Source organism: Orycteropus afer, unplaced genomic scaffold (assembly GCF_000298275.1).
Source record: "Orycteropus afer afer isolate SDZICR_OR568_19922 unplaced genomic scaffold, OryAfe1.0 scaffold00217, whole genome shotgun sequence".
Lineage (NCBI taxonomy): Eukaryota > Metazoa > Chordata > Mammalia > Tubulidentata > Orycteropodidae > Orycteropus > Orycteropus afer.
The window spans coordinates 3,778,532-3,798,068 of record NW_006921804.1 but is presented as its reverse complement, the minus strand read 5'-3'; the positions used below and the strand labels follow the sequence as shown (position 1 = coordinate 3,798,068).

Genomic DNA, 19,537 nt, shown 5'->3' with positions numbered 1-19,537 from the left:
GCAAATTCACTTTCCATACAGCAGTTCACATATACTTTGTCTCATGTCATTGACCACAGCTTACCACAATGCAACAGCTCCCCTCCCACTTCCTCCCCATAGTTACCTCTTCCCAGTGTCCATCCCTCCATGCATCTCTGAAGTTATTTTCAACTTCTTACTTGAATAACTGATTCCTTTGGGTGGATTTTTGATAAAAATGCTAAATTTAAAAAGCTAGCTCCATTCAGCTTACCAACTACCTCTACCTGTAATCCATTTTATCCAACATTACCATTTCACAGAGGTTTTAAACAGATTTGAGAAGTAGCATCAAGGTAGAGTTAGAAAAGGCTGCTCCCAGTTTGATAGTTTCAGCAGGGCAAAATAAATGTACAGTGATCAGATAAGCTTAAAACAAAGAAAGCCTTTTAAGTAATTTATAAAATTTTGCCACTTGCAAGGGTGCCACTTGCAGTCTGTAAGAAGCGAAGTAAGATCTGACCTCAGGGCAACCAGTCTCCCACTTTCTGGTCTTTGCACTGCAAATAGGAAAACAAAGGTATCCAGAAGGATTAAAAAATAAATGCAGTATTAAAAGCTCAACCTGGTCTTCCAACTAGAGCCCAATTCTTATTTTTCGACATCAAAGCCTTTGGGGGAAAAGATAACTGAAGCGAGCAGCAGAAAGAAAATGCTGAAACGCCAAAGGAGAGGGAGGTTTTCAACTTCAGCCTAGACTGCCAGCCGGGGCACCAGCGCCGGCCCCTCACCTGACAGTGCGCGTACGATCTGCTCCTTCTTCCACTCCCACGGCTGCTCGTACTCGGCCGCTGGCCGCTCGTCGTTCTCGGGCAGCCGGCCGTCCCCAGGCCGCGCCTTCCGCTCTGGGCCCGCGCTGGCCGGCGCCTCTGCCCGCGGGCCTCCTTCCGCTGGCTCATAGGGAGTGTCATACAACTGAGGCGGCTTCCCCAGGAGGTCCTTGGAGCTCAGTCTTCGGGCCAGCGTCTCCGATTTCAGGCCGTTCTCACCAGGCTCACAGGGGTTGTCAAGCAGCTGAAGCGCCTTCACCAGGGGGTCTTTGGAACCCCTTCTTCTAATTTCTAAAAACACATGTAGAGTTAACGTGTGCGTCCAACGCACTTCACACACAAGACCTTGAAAGAAAAAATGCTGGGAAAGCCCTGTAATTAACCGAAATACCTTTTCACCTCAGGTTGTCTGGCTGAAGGAGGCAAGTAACTCCAATATTGTTCTTTTAATGGGCTGATCACCTCCCAGCTGTGTTCTAAAGGCATGAAGAGGTGCAAAGGAAGGTGCCTACAGGTTCTCTGCTTCAGTTGCTGGAGCTAGATAATGCAACGAGGCACACTACTAGGGATACATCTAAGAGAGACAGGTGCTTCTCCAGGGTGCTGCTTGCAGTTTGTAGGAGCAGAGTAAGATCTGACCTCAGGGCAACCAGCCTCACACTTTCTGGTCTTGGTGTCAGCTCTGAATCTGGTTCATCTTCCAAGTTTTTACAGCTTAATAAATACCAGGTGAGTGTTTACTATATTTGAAGCCTTGCACCACATATACTGCGGGGAGATATTTAGCATCAGATCTAATGGCTGGCTATAACCAGTTGCTGTTGAGTGGACTCTAACTCATGGGGACCCCAGTGGGTCAGAGTACAACTGTGTTCCATAGGGTTTTCAATGGGTGGTTTTTCTGAAGTAGATCACCAGGGCCTTTCTTCCTAGGTGCCTGTGAGTAGGCTCATACTGCCAACCTTTCTGTTAACAGCAGAGCACACTGACTGTTGGCATCACCCAGGGACTCTTTCTGATTTCTAGGCAGTGTCAATATAGTGGGGAAGCTAGACACATTCGCAAATACACTATCAGGCCAGGAGCTCTGGTGGCACAGTGCCTAAGGCATTTGACTGCTAACCAGAAGGCTGGTGGTTCAAACCCACCAGCCACTCCTCGCAAGGAAGATAGGACAATCTACTTCTGTAGTGATACCACCTCAGACACCGAAGGAGGGGTTGCTGACTCGACAGCAATGAGCGAGTGATCATCCAGGGACTCTTTCTGATTTCTAGGTGGTGTCAATATAGTGGGAAAGCCAGACACATTCACAAATACACTATCAGGCCAATAAGTGGAGGGTAAACCAAAGGAAAAGTAGTGTGTGTTGGGGATGGAAACAACAACAATGATAATAGTGAACACTTATCAATGACTTACTATGTTAAGTACTATTCTAAATGTGTTGTAATTGTTAATAACCACCCTATGAAATGACTACTAATTTTCTTAATATTACAGAAAAAAAAAAAAATGAAGCACAAAGTCTAAAGAAATTGCCCAAACCAGTAAGTGGCAAAGCCTGGATTCAAAAGCAGGAAGTTGGGCTCAAGAAACCATACTCTTAACTACTACATTTGGATGCACTCCAAGTAGAAGAGAAATGGAAGATGAGTTGATTTTGATAGAGAAGGTCATTTCCAGTGGAGGAAACTGCATGAGCAAAGATATGGAGGTGGGAATTATAAAGGGCTTGTTCCCATAAGGGTGAGTTGAGAGATAAATTGAAAGGCCAGGAAAAGAGAGAGGTAGAAGTGGAAGGTGGAAAAGTAGTCCAGGCACCAAAATGTAGAAGTTTTAAAATCAAGGATAAAAAGTTTAGATTATTCTGAACGCAATGTAGAATAAATTTTTCCCAAAGGGAATAACAATTACATTTGTGTTTCATTGGAAGTTAACTCCAACCACATTGTACAGGATGAAATAAGTCAGAAAAGTTTGGACTGAGCTGAGGCATAGAAATAGATGCAAAAAACCTGATGCAAATCAACCACCCGCCAACTAACCAGCCAGCCAATGGGAAGGAATCAGCGTTGTCCCTGACTTGCTGGTGTATTGGCCCAAGGCCTTGGCAGATAGAGTTAAAGCCTGCTCAATCCGGACAAGCAGACTGGCAATATTAACCATGGAGGAGAATTCAGAAGTATTATGTTGCTACCTTCTAAATGTCCATCGGGAAGCCTCCAATCTGTCCTCCACGTGGTTATAGTCAAAGAACTTTGCTAAACACTAACACATGATCTTATCACTTAATACTTTATAAGCTGTGGGCAAAGTGCACACTGCTCAGCCTGGCATGGGACACCTTCTGACAGATCACTGTCTCTCTTTCCTATTTCTTCTCTCAATATCACTCTGTCCCTGTCCCCCTTCCCCTCAATTCAATTCTTTGCTCCAACTAAATGGAATTTCTGAAATTCCCTGTACACTACACTCTCTTATGCCCACCAGTGTTCTAGTGACCTTCTAATCTTCTGAAATCTAACCTAGTATCTTCTCCTCTCTGGAGAAGCCTTTCTTGCCCACCTACTCTTCTGCTGACCCACAGAGTTGATCATTATCCTCTGCTCCCTTGGTGCCACTGTAATTAATGCCTGTACTTCACTCACTGTATTGAATTTAATTGTTGATGTCTCTGCATTTCCAAATTGGTGGAGACTCTGCCAGGGCAGGGTCTTGTCTATCTTTACAGAACACCTAACCAAAACCAAATTCACTGCCACTGAGTTGATTCTGACTCATCTTGACCCCCATTGGGTTTCCAAGGCTGTAAATCTTTATGGAAGCAGACTGCCTCATTTTTATTCCATGGAGCAGCTGGTGGATTCAAACCACCGGCCTTTTGGTTAGCAACCAAATGTCTTAAGCACTACATTACAAGAGCTCTATTCATGGTACACAGTTGTGTTAATGATTGGGTGGTTGGATGGATGGATGCATGGGAGGAAAAGAGGTGAAGGAGCTCTGGAACTTCTCCAGGCAGGTGACAATGATGATCTGGAGCTCAGCAGGAGACAAAGGTCACAGGTACAGGTCAAGGAGTTACTCACAAGCAGATGGTTAACACTGGGAGAATAGAAGCTATCACCAGAGAAAAGGAGGTCACATTGAAAAGGAAAGAGGATCAAAGCAGAACTGGGGGACTCCTTCAGTTAAGTGTGGACAGAAGAAGAGGTGCCAGCAAAGAATACTGAGGAGTGGTCAGGTAAGCAGGAAGAGAAGCAGAAGACTGCAGGGCCCTGGAAACAAAGGAAGGAAAGGCTTTCTATGATGGGCATGGTGACACAGAGAAGAATCATTGACTCAATGAGATGTCTATAACAAGAAAAGAATGCCAAGTGAAAATTCAAGGAAAAAATTACTAAAATCAGAACACTAAATTCAAAAGCGTAAAATTTATTTATAGGGTGAGGTCATAGTTGTTCTGGAAAGGAGCCCCTGTCTGGGGTTGGCTCCTATCCCATATACTGCAGTAGTTCTCAACCATGGCTACACATTGGAATCGCCCAGGGAACTTTAAAAAATGCGGATGCTTGGGTCCCACTACCAGAGGTTTCTGATTTAAATGGGTTGGGGCACCACCTGGGTGTCAGAGCTTTACACAGCCTGGGTGTAAAAGCGTCCCAGGTGATACTAATGAGCAACTAAGGATTAAGAACCACTTCTATAGCCCTAGGAGCTCTGGTGGTGTAGTGCTTAAGGCATTTGACTGTTAACCAGAAAGCTGGCGGTTCAAACCCACCAGCCATTCCTCGGAAGGAAGACTGGGCAATCTACTTCTGTAGTGATACCACATTGGAAACCCAAGGAGGGGTTGCTATGAGTTGGATCTGACTCCACGGCAGTGAGTTTGGTTTGCTTTGGTGGTTTCTATAGCCCCTAGGAGCTCTGGTGGGGAAGTAATAATTATAAAGGTTGATGGTTTGAACCCACCAGTAGCTCTGTGGGATAAAGATGAGGTGCAGTCCATTTCTGTAAAGATGTACAGCCTTGGAAACCCTATAAGGCAGCTCTACTCTGCCATAAAGGGTCACTATGGTTAGAATCTACTTGATGGCAATGGGTTGGGTTGGGTTTCTATTCCGTCTGGTGCCCACAGTCCATGCTCAGTTCCTCCTACTTTCCAGAGCTAATCTTGTCACTGCTATTCCACCCCAAGGAAGAAGGTATTCCCAGTTATCTAAAATACCTCAGTCAGCATGTGCCAGCTAGAAGAACCACCAACATCCCTTCTCCCCTCTCTGAGTGCTGGAAAGGTGCCTGGGGTCATTTGAGGCCACTCAAGGAGTGGGTGACTTCCAGTCCTACAGCCCTTTTTCTTCATTGCCTATTCCAGATGGAGATATGGAAAACAAGAAACAAAAACATACTCTGCTCTTGGTTCAGTTAAGATAAGACTGGAATTTTTAAAGAACTAAGAAAAAAGAAACAGAAAACACAAAGGAATTCAAAGGATGAATTTAGAATTTTTAGGATTCTGATTAAACCTTAAGTTTATCCTTAAGTCACATTGTCTGGCACAGGCCTGGGCAACTTTTCCCCAAGATCCTTGCTTCTATTCTGTCCTTGCTGAAAATAAGAGTTTTTTTTTCCAACTTTAAGATAGGAATCTTGCTCAAAAGGAAATTTCAATAAATTTGTGTTAAAATGATGTATAGCAATCAGTATCTTACTACACGTTTGAATTTTTGAGTGAGGTCCTTGTATTTCTTCTTTGGACAGACAGTCTGTGTGCACTTAAAGAGTTCTAGGAGGGACACTAGAAAGCATACAGTGTCCTTGGTCCTGGGATTGGGCAAAAAATCTATTGGCATAATGTTTAAGTGCTTGGCTGCTAACTTAAAGGATGGCAGTTGAAACCCACCCAGCAGCTATGTGGGAGAAAGATCTATCGATAAAGATTATAGCAATTTCACATGTAACACTCATAGCACACATAAGAAACTAATATGCAAGGAGGTTGCATGGTTTGTGTGCATTATTTGTGTAAAGATATCGTATAGCCTAGAAAGTCCTATGAGGAAATTCTACTCTGTCACATGGGATCACTATAAATCTAAAGTTGACTTGGTGCACCCAACAACAAATGATGTTTAATTAGGGGAATAAAAGGGCTTGCTCTCTACTCTCTCAAGCAGAATAACCTTCCAGACCTTCCAACACCTGGCTGCCCCCAACCTGAGGGACCACAGAAACAGAAACAATTGCAGGGCTGCAAGCCGACTCTTCCTGCAGGGAGAATAGCTCCTGACGTGCAGAGCCAGCTCCAAGAGGAAACAAGCCTGAGAAGGAGGAAATGGCAAGAGGAAGCTACACCCTGGCTGCCGATAGAGGCCATTTACCATGGCAGACAACAGAATGCAGGGAACAGGCTGCAGACAAACACCCATTTGCAGCAAAGGCTGAATCCGAGCGCTGACCTGCATCATGGAAATGTGCGACCGGTTAGAGTAAAGCATAATATGGGCCGAAAGGTCTCCTTTTCACGTCTCAGCCCTAGCTGTACATAATGATGCTATTTATATTTTAAAAATAGCAGAATACTAAGACTTTCTTTTACTAAATTAATTATAGTTAGCAATTAATATTCTCTAATTGTCCAGACTTCTCTTTGAAAATAGAATTCTCTGTCTCTAGTGTCTAAATAATAAGCAGTCCCTGGGTAACAGGAACAGTTAAGTACTGGGCTACTAACCAAAAGGTGTGAACCCACTTAGAGAAGCCTCAGAAGAAAGGCCTGGTGACCTGCCTCCTGGACGTCAGTCATGAGAACCCTATGGAGCAGGGTTTGCTGACACACATGGGTTTGCTGTGAGGTAGAATAGACTGGATGGCAACTGGTTTTGTTTTTGTTTTTGTTTTTTTTAATTACACACATACACACACACACACACATACACACAGTATCTCAGGGAATCCCATATACACATCTCTATAATCCCATAGAGATGTGTCAGCTCCACTCTCACAGGTGACTAAGCTGAAGCCACCGTTAGGCAGTAGTGAAAGGAGGAGGCATTTATTCCTGACTCCAGAGCCCATGCTTCCTGTACCCTACTATCCTTTATACCCAAAAGGAAGATTTCATGTAAAATGTTAATTACAATTTCTCAGTAAGGCACCTTTTCCCCTAATCCATTTCACAATGTTTCCAAAGCTTTGAACTTAGAGCCTCATATGGTTGTGGGCTATTTTCCTTATAGGATCTTAAACAGGATGGCTAGGTAAAATTTTTTTTTACTGACTTCTTTTTATCAATGTTCAAGTTTCTTTATTTAAACTTGAGTATTTTATTATCAATAAATCTCAAGATATGAACAAACTCATAATTCAGAAATCCTGAAATTTAACAAAGGAAGGAGCTCTGGTGGCATAATGATTAAGGCATTTATTTGACTGCTAACCAGAAGCAGAGACAAATTAAGTAAATTGAAAACAGTTCTCTACTTTATTTCCCCTTTAATATATATTTTTTTAATGGAGGCCCAAACAATGAGGTTGTTCTTTAGATTTGATTATTTAAATAAAGAAAGAAAATGCTTTAGAGGCAAAAGTAAGATTTTTTTTTGAAAAATCACCTCCCAAAACATTCAGCTGGAGCTCAGGAGCTAAAAAACAAAGGTTGTTGGATGACCTGATACCTCTACTTTTCAGCTGTGGAATCTGATAGATTACTTAATCTTTCTGAGCCTTAGTTACCTCAACTGTAAAACAGATACTTTTGAAATGCATGCTACAGTATTGTTTGTGAGGTGATCTGGAAAGCCTGGTACCCAGTAAGCGGTCACCTGGTAGTAGCAAGTATGACAGCAACTGTAGAAGGAATTCTCACACTGAATGATGGTAGTTCTAGGTTACATCTAAAGACCCTACCAATGCTAAAGTTTTAATTTGGTGGTTAAAACTCATAATGCTAAATTATGTAGAATACTTCTGCCAATGATTTTAGCCAAAACGTTCATGCTAATTTAGCAAAAGGACAATAAAGAGCTTTATACTAATACTGTCTCTATTCATAGTTATCTTTTTATGAAAAAAATCTAAGTGAGAATTGAGTCATAAAGGTTTTGGGGGACCTAGGAAACCTGGCTTCTTGCCTCACAGTTATCTGGCCATAGGAAAGAAATGAACTTAAGAGCTTCCATTTCTTGCTTTGTTTCTGGATCCTGACACAGTGTGATTCCCTCCTTATTTTCATGGCACTTACCACTCTTTGCAACGACTTATTTTCTCTTTTACTGGTGTTAGGTTTGTTTCTCCTTTAGGTTGTAAGTTCACAAGAGCTGGGATCTTGTGGGTCTTGCTCCCTGCTGTGTGCCCAGAGCCCAGAACAGGGCCTAGTACATGGTAGATAAATGTCTAATAAATACTTGGTAGATGAGTTAATACCTCCCTCTTGGGACTGAAAAGCAACATCATAGGCAGTATTCTGTATATTCAAGTTATTGTTACAATCAGGTGTGCTATCTCCACTTCACAGGTAGAAAAGGGCAGGGCAGAGGCTGGGTGCTTCACGGTTAAATCATATTCATTAGCACCCTTTCCATCTCGTGCAGAAATGGAAATGATGAAACAAATGTAAAAAATCCCACATTTCTCAATAAATATTAAAAATTTCTGAACTTGGATTTGATAACCAAGAAATCTGAACAACAACAACAAAAAGTAAAAGGTTCAGGGGGGAAACAAAACAAAACAAAACCAAAAACCCAACAGCAAATCTTTTATTTCCAGTTTCCGATAACTCACTTCCTGTTATTCTGTCCAGCTGTGTAACCTGTGGGGAGAATAAGTTGAGGTAGATTCTCTACACTGAATGAGAAGGGGCTTTGATTTTAAAAATGAACCAACTTTAAAATATACTAATGTAAGTTTTTTAATTAAGAAAAAAGTATATTTAGATTATTAACGTACAAAGTTATTTAAATTGCTAATACATTGTCATTTATTCACCAATTTGAATACATTACTTTTGTGTATCTAAGTAAGTTTATTCCTGTAAACTGCTTAAGACAGAGCCTGGATCTTAATAAACACTCAAGTATTAAATGCTAGTGCTTAGACTGCTAACCAGAAGGCTGGCGGTTCAAACCTACCAGCCACTCCTCGAAAGGAAGATTGGGCAATCTACTTCCGTAGAGATACAGCCTTAGAAACCCAAGGAGGGGTCACTATGAGTTGAACTGATTTGATGGCAGTGAGTTTGGTTTTTGTTTTTGGTTACTGTTATTATAACACTTATTCAGAGTTGGAGAATCTTGACTTTTGAATACAACTTTCTTTGTGAACCTGAGTGGAAAGATGTCTTACTTAGATGTAAAATTTCAAGTGCTTTTGCATACATCATTTCAAAGCATGGTATAGGGAGCAGACCACTCAATCTGGAGTAGGAAGAGCTGCGTTCTAATTTCCACTCTCTTGTGAGCATAAGCAAATCAGAGTCTCCCTAATCTTTTTTTTTTTTTTTTTTTTTTTAACTCTGTAACCAGGGGATAAGGAGCTCTGGTGGCATAGTGGTTAAGGCATTTGGCTGCTAACTAAGGTTGGAAGTTTGAACCCACCAGCCACTCCATGGGAGAAAGATGGGACAGTCTGTTTCCATAAAGATTTACAGCCTTGGAAACCCTGTAGGGATGCTATGAGTTGGAATTGATTCAACGGCAGTGGGTCTGGTTTTTGGAACCAGGGAATAATATTGTTATTCCCTAGCTTAAAGAGCTTTTGGGATGAAGGGAGTATATGTTTAAAAAAAAAAATATATATATATATATATATATATATATGTATGTATGTGTATATATATATATATTCATTTTTAAAAAGCATAGCACCTTCCCCATTATTAGTGACTCTGCATATCAACAGCTGGTATGGTACAGATAAACACTTATTCCAGTTAAAGAGAAAGAGAAGGATAAAAACCAAAGGACAAAGAAAGGTGAAAATAAATTAAGCCTTAGCTCTTTTTTTAGATATTCCTTTTCCTCAATTTTACATAAAATTAAACCCATTTTCCTATTTCTTTCCAACCTCTGATATTTTTTAAAATTTGAACAAAGTTCATTTTCATTTCCTTTCATTCACAGATTTCATTAGGGGTCACAGTCCAGTGGCCCTCAGGGTCACAGTGTGGCCAGGGTGCACCCTCCCCAAATGCACACCTTATCTCTGTCAGCAGAGAAGCAGGAAACTGAGCAGTGCTTTCCTGTTGCAGCTCATTTCGTTCCGAAGCCTGTCCTGACCCTTCTAGGCGGCGGCAGTTAGCCGTCTGCGCAACTACTCTGAGACTATGCTCGTGCAGCCTGAACTTGACAGCTTTTCAATCTGTTTTCAAACAAAGTCTTTAATGTGTGACCAATTATTTCTTTCCCAGGCATGTAACCCAGGACACTCTAACAAAGCTCCCTTGAGTCAGCATTCATAATTGTATTTTTCATCATGGATCAAAGAAAGTTTAAGGAAAATTAAATGAATTAAATAATTTATTTTAAAAATCACAAATAAACCTAAGTAACTATGTTTTATTTAAATATCATTTGCACTAAATTAAAAGGACTGAATCAAAGAGAAAAAAGTTTGATACCAAAGCTGATAGTGATTGCTTACCTCAAAAGCTGGAATCAGGCTGTGGTAGTTAAGTTTGTGTATCAACTTGGCTGGGCCTGGTTGAGTGGCTGGGCAGCTGGATGGAGTTATTCCCCATGATGAGACTGGCAATCAGTTCCATGGTGGAATCTCCTGGAGCAGCTGAGTGGCTGCTTTAGGGCTATGGTCTGCTTCCAGTGTATAAGAAGCAGCTTTGAGAAAGGTCTCTAGCTTTTTGGCACGCTTAAACCCTGCATGTAGCTATGTCTGTCATTGTTCAGCAGCCTGCCATGCTCTGCCGACCTTGGGACTTTCAATGGACTTGAATTAATGGCCTGCCGTATTTGGTAACATTGGGACTGTGCCTTTTTGCTTGTCAACCTTGGGCTTGTCAGCCTCAGCAGCTAGCAGCTGTCTGAGTGAAGAAAAGTGGCTCCCAGTGGGCTGGGAGCAGGAGGCAGAGCTGAAGCCCAAGGTTGAGGGCCTTTCACCCAGCCCCTAGAGCCTGGCACTTGGAACTTGGACTTCTAGCCTCCAAACTGTAAGAGAATAAACTCCTGTTTGTTCAAGCCATCCCTTTGTCTTGTCAGAGCAGCACTAGGTAACCAGAACATAGGCCAACTTGAAAAATTGCAAGATTAATCAACTTTGCTGTTGGGTGGTTTGCCTTGACTGGCTTGTTCACACTAGTGATTAGTAGTCATTCCTTGTAATTAAACTTTTTGCTCCAATGTTGCACAGCTTTTTCAGAAATCAATCTTCTACAATACAGAGGATCATGTCATGTTTGCATCTTTTAACAATCTAAAATCCTATCGAGTATGTATTTGTCCCTTGATACAGATTTGTGACTCCCATTATGGATGCCAAAGCTTCTGAAAGTGGCCAAGAAACATACAAATAATCTCACATTCTGAGTAGATCTGTAAACTCACAAGTGTCATCTTGCCTAGAATTAGAAAAATGTAAAGACCTCTGCAAACTACAATTCTGGAGGATGCAAAACTGTAAAGGAAGTTAATTAGATAATTCAATCTTACTTTTTTAGTCTAATTGTTGTTTCTTTCAGTCAGTAGGATATGGCTAAGTTGCTTTATCCCTCTTTCTCAAATATGCACTGGTTAGGGTTAGTACAGGAGTTGCCTAGTGGTACAAATAGTTAAGCACTGCCAAAAGGTTGGCAGTTTAAACCCACCCAGAGCATGTAGGAAGGTCGGTGCGGCCATCTGCTTCCAAAAGGTCATAGCCTTGAAAACCCCATGGAGTTCTATTCTGCACATAATGGGGTCACCATGATTCAGAATTGACTCAACAGCAACTAATGTCACAAGAGTCAGTATATTATGATGCTCAAGCAAGTGTGAGATTTCCATTCTTATCAAGTAGCACCTGGTTACAGACCTGTTATCATTTGCTGTGCATCATAGGGTTCCATGTATCCATCATTTTCTCCTACTCTCTCTGCATCCCTTTGACCTTTTGTCCGTTTGGCATCATAGGGGTCAGCATAGTCTTCTAAAATGATGACCTGTAAAAGAACAAGAGAGGAGATAGTAGCTAAGGATTATTATACCAAAATGTCAACGGTATCAAAATGGCTACTGAAATCTCCTGCAGATCCAAAGAGAGGTCAAAATCTCCAAAGAGTTCCGGATAGCTTTTGTACTTGAACATGTCATTTACCCAGTTGGACAAATACTTTTTTTTTTTTGCAGTATAATTGATTTGGAACAATTTACATAAACTTTCACATATCCTCATGGCTCTTTTGGTGGTGTAGTGCCTAAGGCATTTGACTGCTAACTAGAAGGCTGGTGGTTGTTCAAAGCCACCAACCATTCCTCAGAAGGAAGATTGGGCAATCTACTTCCTTAATGATACCACCTTGGAAACCCAAGGAGGGGTCGATATGAGTTGGATCAGATTCCATGGCAGTGAGTTTGGGTTTTTGTTTGTTTGTTTGTTTCCCACCCCAAACAATAAAGCATTTGCCGGGTTAGAGGGTGACAGGGGTGGGTGGTGAGGAATGTGGGATGACTTTATAAAGAGATGAACTGGCCTACCACATACCCCATAATTTGGGTCTTTTAGCTTCAGTGATTACTCCAGTAACGTAGTCATGGGGAGTCAGTCAAGCACCCACTAACTACTGAATGTCTACCTGAGGGAGTCATCTGAGGCACCCGTTGTTGTTGTTGTTATGTGCCGTCGAGTCGGCCCCGACTCATAGCGACCCCTCCTTGGGTTTCCGAGGCAGTATCACTACGGAAGTAGGATTGCCCAACCTTCCTTCCGAGGAGTGGCTGGTGGGTTTGAACCGCCAGCCGTCTGGTTAGCAGGCAAGTGCCTTAGCCACTACGCTATAAGCCCAAGGCTGCTTCCTCGCCTCAAGGAATGTATAAAAGCTGTAAAGAAACAGGCTTCATGAATGGGCAATATGAACAGAATTGTGGGAGTTCTAGTTTCAGCAATTCATAGCAGACTGGTTTGTATAGGCTACAGTCAGAGTTTTGATCTCTCTCTGCCATAAAATATCTATCCTGCCAAACACAGGGAAATGCTGGAGAAATGTTATGGAATATGCTTGTATGTATGTATGTATGGACTAGTCCTGGTTTTGCAGCAGCTGGGAGGTTAGGGAACCTTTATCAGAGAGGAAGCTCCAGGCATGCTTCATACTAAGTGAGCAAGTGGGAACAGCCTGGACAGAGCCCTCCGCCTTGGAGGAGATGGTCTAAGAAACTCAGATATCCAGAGGCACTGTCTGTGAAAATAACCAGGCAGCAAGCAGCTGCAGGGGACTGTGATTGCCACTCATTTACTCGATCCATTCTTTTTGACTGCTCACTGTGTGCACTGTATTTGCAAGGCACGGTGAGGAATATAAAACATGATACTCAGCCCTGGGCTTCAAGACGCCTACGATCTATTCAAAGAATGACCATCTATTCAAAGAATGACCATCTATTCAAGAATTACATACAGCAGTGGTAAATATATGAACTGGGTCTTCATCCATCTTCCATGGCTCTCCCCTCAGAGCTTACACAGGGTAGGCACATTATAAATATTTGTAGAAAGAATGAATGGAGGATTGAATAAAAGTACTCAATGCAGGCAACATGGCCTGTGCTGCAGGCCCTAGGTGGTGTCTGAAGCCTGGGCAAGAGAAAACATTTCCATGACAGGAAGTCACTGCCTGAGCCGGAGGCTGAAAGCTCAGTTTGTGCTCTTCTCTCTCCCCCTCTCAAGGAGAAGTGATTAAAAAAATCAATTCATCCTCTAAGAATGGAGTGAGTCCCTCCTTACACTCCTTTTCTTAATTTTCCCACGTTGGACAGAACCCAGAAACCTTCCAGTGTAAAAACCAGGAAACACCTTCTTCTCTCTTGATCTGTAATTTCCTTAAGGGCATTTCCTTGTCATATTCTGTATCCCCCACAGCCATGAGGGCCTTGTGCCCCTTTTCCTATATGACTGCTCTCACCAAATGTTCATGGAATGAATGAAAAGGGAGTAACCTTTAGTTAGTGGAACTGTAAAGAATGATGGCATTTCCAAACCAGCAAAGAGGTGGAGTGGCCAACCTATTCACTGAAACTTTGAAAGCCACACTAAAATAGTTTACAGTTCACCATTTTTTATACTCAAGAAGGACATAATGATACCAGTTCAGTTCTGCAGGTTCCACTGGATGTCAAAATTAAAATCAACCGCATTTATAACCAGTTACTGGTTGCTGTCCACTCATGGTGTCCCCATGTGTATCAAAGTACAACTTCATTCCCTAGAGTTCTTAATGGCTAATTTTTAAAAGTGGATTCCCAGGCCTTTCTTCTGCGGCTCTTCTGGGTAGACTCAAACCTCCAAGCTTTTGGTTAGCAGCTAAGCTAGTTAACTGTTGGCATCACCCAGGAACACCAACCCTCTCTGTAAGGTTGAATTTAATGAAAGAAGAATATCTCATTCAACAACTTTCTTATAAACTGTTAACAAAACTAAATGGATAGTACATTTCTGCAAAGGACCCTATTCCTAGAACGATTTTTTTTTTTCTTTTTTCCCAATATAAAGTCTCCTAAGTCACTCAGGAGTCACTGAATTTAAAACCTCCAGAAACACATCTTTACCTTCTCCTAGATACAAAGAACCCTAGTGTATAGCAGGTTCACGACCATGCTCCCCTCCCACTGTTTCATTTCTTGTAGAGGAAAAGTGGTCCTAGGCAGGCTGTATTCTTACCGTGTCTTGCTGCTTCATTTTGCCCTTGTCCAGTTCAGGGCCCAGGGAACAAGGGGAAGAGGACGCCGACGACGAACTGCTGCTACTGCTGCTGCTGCTGCTGCTACTGCTGGGGTAATTGCTCTTCCCATTCTTCTCCTGAGTGTCCACCTTGATGAGCCTGTTGATGTAGGTGCTGCAGCCTGAGCTCTTGGCCGCACCCCGGTGGGATTCCTCTTCGGTGGCCCGGGAGTTCTTGCGGCCCTTGCCCGCAGCGGCCTGAATCAGCCCCTGCAGGCTGTCCCGGGACAGCCGGCTGTCCTTGGGGAGGCCGCCAGCCGCCCTGCTGCTCCCCAGCTCGGCAGCCGAGTTCTTACGGCCCTTGCTCGGGGTCGGCCCGGCGCCACCCGCCTCCGAGTTCTTGCGCAGTTTACCGCCGCCACCCCCGCCGCCGCCGCCGGGCTTGGCCCGCTCCGACACCGTCTTCAGGTTCAGGGGGAACTCCTTGAACCACTTGGCCGCCATGAGGGGGCCCCGGCCAGTGCGGCTCAGGAGCGTCGTGGCCGCGGAGCAGGCGATCAAGGAGGCCCAGCGCAGACACGGAGAGGCTCCAGGGGCCGGGGGCCACTGCATCGCTGGTCTCTGGGAAACAAATCCTAAGCGCTGCGCACGCAGGGCAGCGCCCGAGCCCTGAGGCCATCCCTGGGGGCCGGGGGCCACTGCATTCCCCGGGGCTGGGGCGCTGGAGGCCGCGGCGAGGCCCCGGGAGGGCTGCTCCGCTCGCCCGGGGCTGGCACTCGCCCACGCCCGGCAGGGTGGGGCCCCTACGGCCCTGGGCGGGGGCCCGGGGCGCCGAGCGGGCGGACGCGGGCCGCCGCTCCGGACACGGACGGCGACAGGCACGACGCACCCGGACCCCGCCCGGGCTCGTCTTCAGCGCCTGAACGCCCCGGGGGCTTCGCGACTGTCCGGAGGCGGCGGGCGACTCTCCTCTCTGCTTTTTCCTCCCACAGCGGGAGAGGTGGGGCCCACGGAAGCCCCCTGACAGCCCGCCCCGCACTCCTAGGGACCAGAGGGGATGCAGCAGAGGTGGCGGTAGTGTCCCTGGCGTCGCGGCGGTCGGTGAACCGACGGACGGCCGCCCACCCTCTCCGTGTGCCCCTCCCCTCCGATGCTGGCGCCTCCCAGCCCGCCACCTCCCGCCTAGATCCGGGGGCGACTGGGTAGGCGCTTCTGGCCAGCGGGACGGCGGACTTACACACCCCGGGAGAGGCGGGTCCGGGGGTGCATGTTCGGGAGAAGGTGATAACAGCTCCACGTGCGGTCTGGCCGCGCCCTCGCAAGCAAAGCCCCTCACTTCTTTACAAGTAGTTTCCCATCTACACAGAGCCGGGTCTCGGCAGTGCGCTGCCTTTAAACCACCCAAGTATGGGCCATATGCACCTTTCAGACCCATGAAGGAAGCCCCAAAGCTCCAAAAGTGCCAGGCGGGCCGCAGACACTCACTCCACAATTCATGCAAATATTTTTTGTTTGGGAGACAAGCGGAATCAGCCGTCATTAGCTCCCGCACAGGACCGTGGCTCTGCAAGGGCGCATAGCCCCAGAGCCGCCAAGATCCCGCTCTTCCCTCCCTAGCGGGGTCGCAGCCCGCCTGGGATTGGTTGCCGACGACGAGCCGCCCGGCCCCACGTCTGTGCGGATTTCTGTGGAGGCGGAGCGCGAAAAGGAGAAGGCGCGAAGCTCAGCTTCTGGGCTGAAGGGTGGACGCGGTGGGCTGGGGGAGGTACTTGTTGGTTCCAGAGCCCAGTCTGCTTGGCGAACGGTGGCGGGGTACCCGGACGTTGGGAGGCAGCTATGGAAACTGCACCCCTCATTTCCACTGAACGAGCTGTAACTGCTACAGCTTGTCGCTTGCTTCCGCCAGCGGTGTCTACAGAATCTAGAGGTGGAGATGGTGGGAGCGCTTTGTGCCAGAACTGTGGGGCGCCTTACGTTATAAGCAGCCTCTGCCATCTCTCCTCACTTTAGAAGCAGTCTTTTAATCATTTAGTTTAGAAACTAATACTTGCTGCAGGGGCTCACCCAGCTCGTTGTAAATCCGCATGTACCAGCCATCCGCTTCGTTTGTGTGGGTGATGATTTGTGCGGAGGGATGGAGAAAGAAATGCGTGTCACGCCAGCCATTCTTGAAAATGCAACTTGACGTTAAAAAACAGTTTTGTTGTTGAGATAAAGTACACCTGTTTTACTTGTATAGTGGTTTAACAGTAGTTTTTCATATATTTACAGAGCTGGGCAACCACTACTACAATTAAATTTTAGAACATTTAAGTAACCTCAGAAGGAAACCTTGTGTCCATTGGCAGTCACTCCTCACCTCCCCAGACCTAGGCAGCTAGTTGTCTGGTCTACACACTTTTATAAGCGTTCTGCTGGCCTAGTGCCTAAGGCATTTGACTGCTTACCATAAGGCTGGTGGTTCAAACTCAACAGCCACTCCTTGGAAGGAAGATTGGGCAACCTACTTCCATAGAGATACCACCTTGGAAACCCAAGGAGGGGTCACTATGAGTCTTTTGTGTCTGACTTCTTTCCTGTAGCATCATAATTTTGAGATTCATCCATGTAGCACATATCAGTGCTTCATTCCTTTTTTTATGGCCGAATAATTGCTATTGTATAGCTATAGGGAGCCCTGCTGGCGCAGCTGTTAAGCACTCTGCCGAGAACTGAAAAGTTGGTGGTTCAAACCCACCAACGGCTCTGCAGGAAAAAGATGTTGCAGGCTGCTTCCATAAACATTTACAGCCTTGGAAATCCTACGAGGTAGTTCTACTCTGTCCTTTAGGGTTGCTGTGAGTTAGAATCCACTCGATTGCAATGGGTTTTAATGGGTTTGGAGATACCACATTTTATTTATCCATTCATCAGCTGATTCCCACTTTTTGGCTATTATGAACAGATGGTTTCCTCACCATCTCCACCTGCTGTGAACATTCGTGTACAAGTCCTTGTGTGGACATAAGGTTTTTTAAATTTTCTTCAGTAGGCACATAGGCATGGAATTGCTTGGTCACATGATAAGTCCATGTTTATTGTTTTTTAGAAACTGCCAAACTATTTGCTAAAGAGGCGGTACCATTTTACATTTCCACCAGCAATGGGAATCCTCCACCCTCGTTAATTTGATTAACAAGAATCTTTTTGATTCTAGCCATCCTGTTGTTGTTGTTGTTGTTATGTGCCGTCGAGTCGGACCCGACTCATAGCGACCCGACTCATAGCGACCCTTCCTTGGGTTTCTGAGGCAGTTTCACTATGGAAGTAGATTGCCCCATCTTCCTTCCCAGGAGTGGCTGGTGGGTTTGAACCTCCAGCCTTCTGGTTAGCAGTCAAGTGCCTTAGGCACTATGCTACCAGAGCTCCCCTAGCCATCCTAGAGGGTGTGAAGTGTTGCTGTTGTGGTTTTGATTTGCATTTCTCTGATGACTAATGAAGTTGAACATCTTTTCTTATGCTTATTAGGCATTTGTATATCGTTGGATAAATGTCCATTCAGTTAGATCCTTTTCCCAATATGAAAACTGGTTTGTCTTGTTAGTAATTTGTAAGAGTTCTTTATACATTCTTGACACCTTTTTTAAGCATAAATAAGATACTTCCCTAGACTACAAGATAGAGTGGAGTCCAAGATTTTGGAGTCAGAAAGATCTAGAATTAAAACAAAACAAACAAAAACCCACAAGCAGGCTTTTAATGAGTGTTGATACTAAATGGTCTTGGACAGATTACTGTCTTTGAGCTTCCAGGAGATCATCTGTAAAATGAGGGTAATAATGCCTCTTAGAATTGCTGTTGTTGTTATGTGCCATTGAGTCGGACCCGACTCATAGCGACCCCTCCTTGGGTTTCCAAGGCAGTATCATTACTGAAGTAGATTGCCCCATCTTCCTTCCCAGGAGTGGCTGGTGGGTTTGAACCACCAGCACTTCTGGTGAGCAGTCAAGTGCCTTAGATAGTACGCTGCCAGAGCTCCTCTTAGGGTTGCAGTAAGGATGAAATGACATGATGGGTATTAGCTGCTTATAGCACCTGGTAGAGAATAGGCCTTTAAAGACATAATCTTCCATAAATTGGAAGATTTATGCTGAGCTTTGCATAAAAAAAGGGGGGTGTTGTTGCCTGCCCTGCTTCAGAAGCCCATAGGCTTTTCCATGGATTACCATAAAATTGGCACTAACATTCTATAGCCCTGATTCTGCCCATAAACCTCTGTGTTTTCTTTTTTATCCATACCTGAGTCTTTTAACCATCTTAACCACTTTTAGTTCTACTTAGATTGAAATGCAGCAAAAACTTCCTCCTGTAGCTGGGAACAATTTACAGGAGTTATTCTTTTATTTCAAAATTCAACATTTTAATTTATGTTTCTCCTAAAGTAAAGAGAAATATCCCTTTAAAACATCTTTGGCAGCCTTCTTGTCTGTAGGAGAAAATACCAAGGCTTTGGAGTCCCAAGCCAGAGTTACCTCAGTGTCTTTTGTAATCTTAAGCAAATCATCTGATATCCTTGAGGTTTCATTTTCCCTTCCATAAAATGGGTTGATAAGACCCTACAAGATAGAAGAGTGTGCCATAGAAATAAACACAATGGCTACCATTTATTGAATTCTCAATATATAGCAAGTGCTTTAAGCACAGAAGTACAGTGTCTTCTTAACCCTTGTGATCTATGACATAGGTGTTTTGATTCCCACTTTACAGATAAAACTTGCCCAAGGTTGTTGGGCTGGACTCAGAGCTCTGTCTTTCTCACACCATCACGCCAAAGGCCCTGTTCTAAGGCCAGCCACTGTGCAGAGGTGAGTATGTGTGCAAATTTCATTGTTTAAATA

The 19,537-nt window shown here is 44.5% G+C and overlaps 1 protein-coding gene across 1 annotated transcript in view; it reads right to left on the bottom strand.

Moving 5' to 3' along the window:
- Nucleotides 1-15,272, bottom strand: part of SHE (Src homology 2 domain containing E) — a 20,935-nt gene extending 5,663 nt beyond the window's left edge. The window contains exons 1-3 of the mRNA XM_007948531.1: nucleotides 14,661-15,272; nucleotides 11,820-11,946; nucleotides 753-1,082 (exon numbers count right to left, since the gene is read on the bottom strand). Of these exons, the coding sequence (XP_007946722.1) occupies nucleotides 753-1,082; nucleotides 11,820-11,946; nucleotides 14,661-15,272 (1,069 nt within the window). The remainder of the gene's footprint in view (nucleotides 1-752; nucleotides 1,083-11,819; nucleotides 11,947-14,660) is intronic.
- Between the last annotated feature and the right edge of the window lie 4,265 nt (nucleotides 15,273-19,537).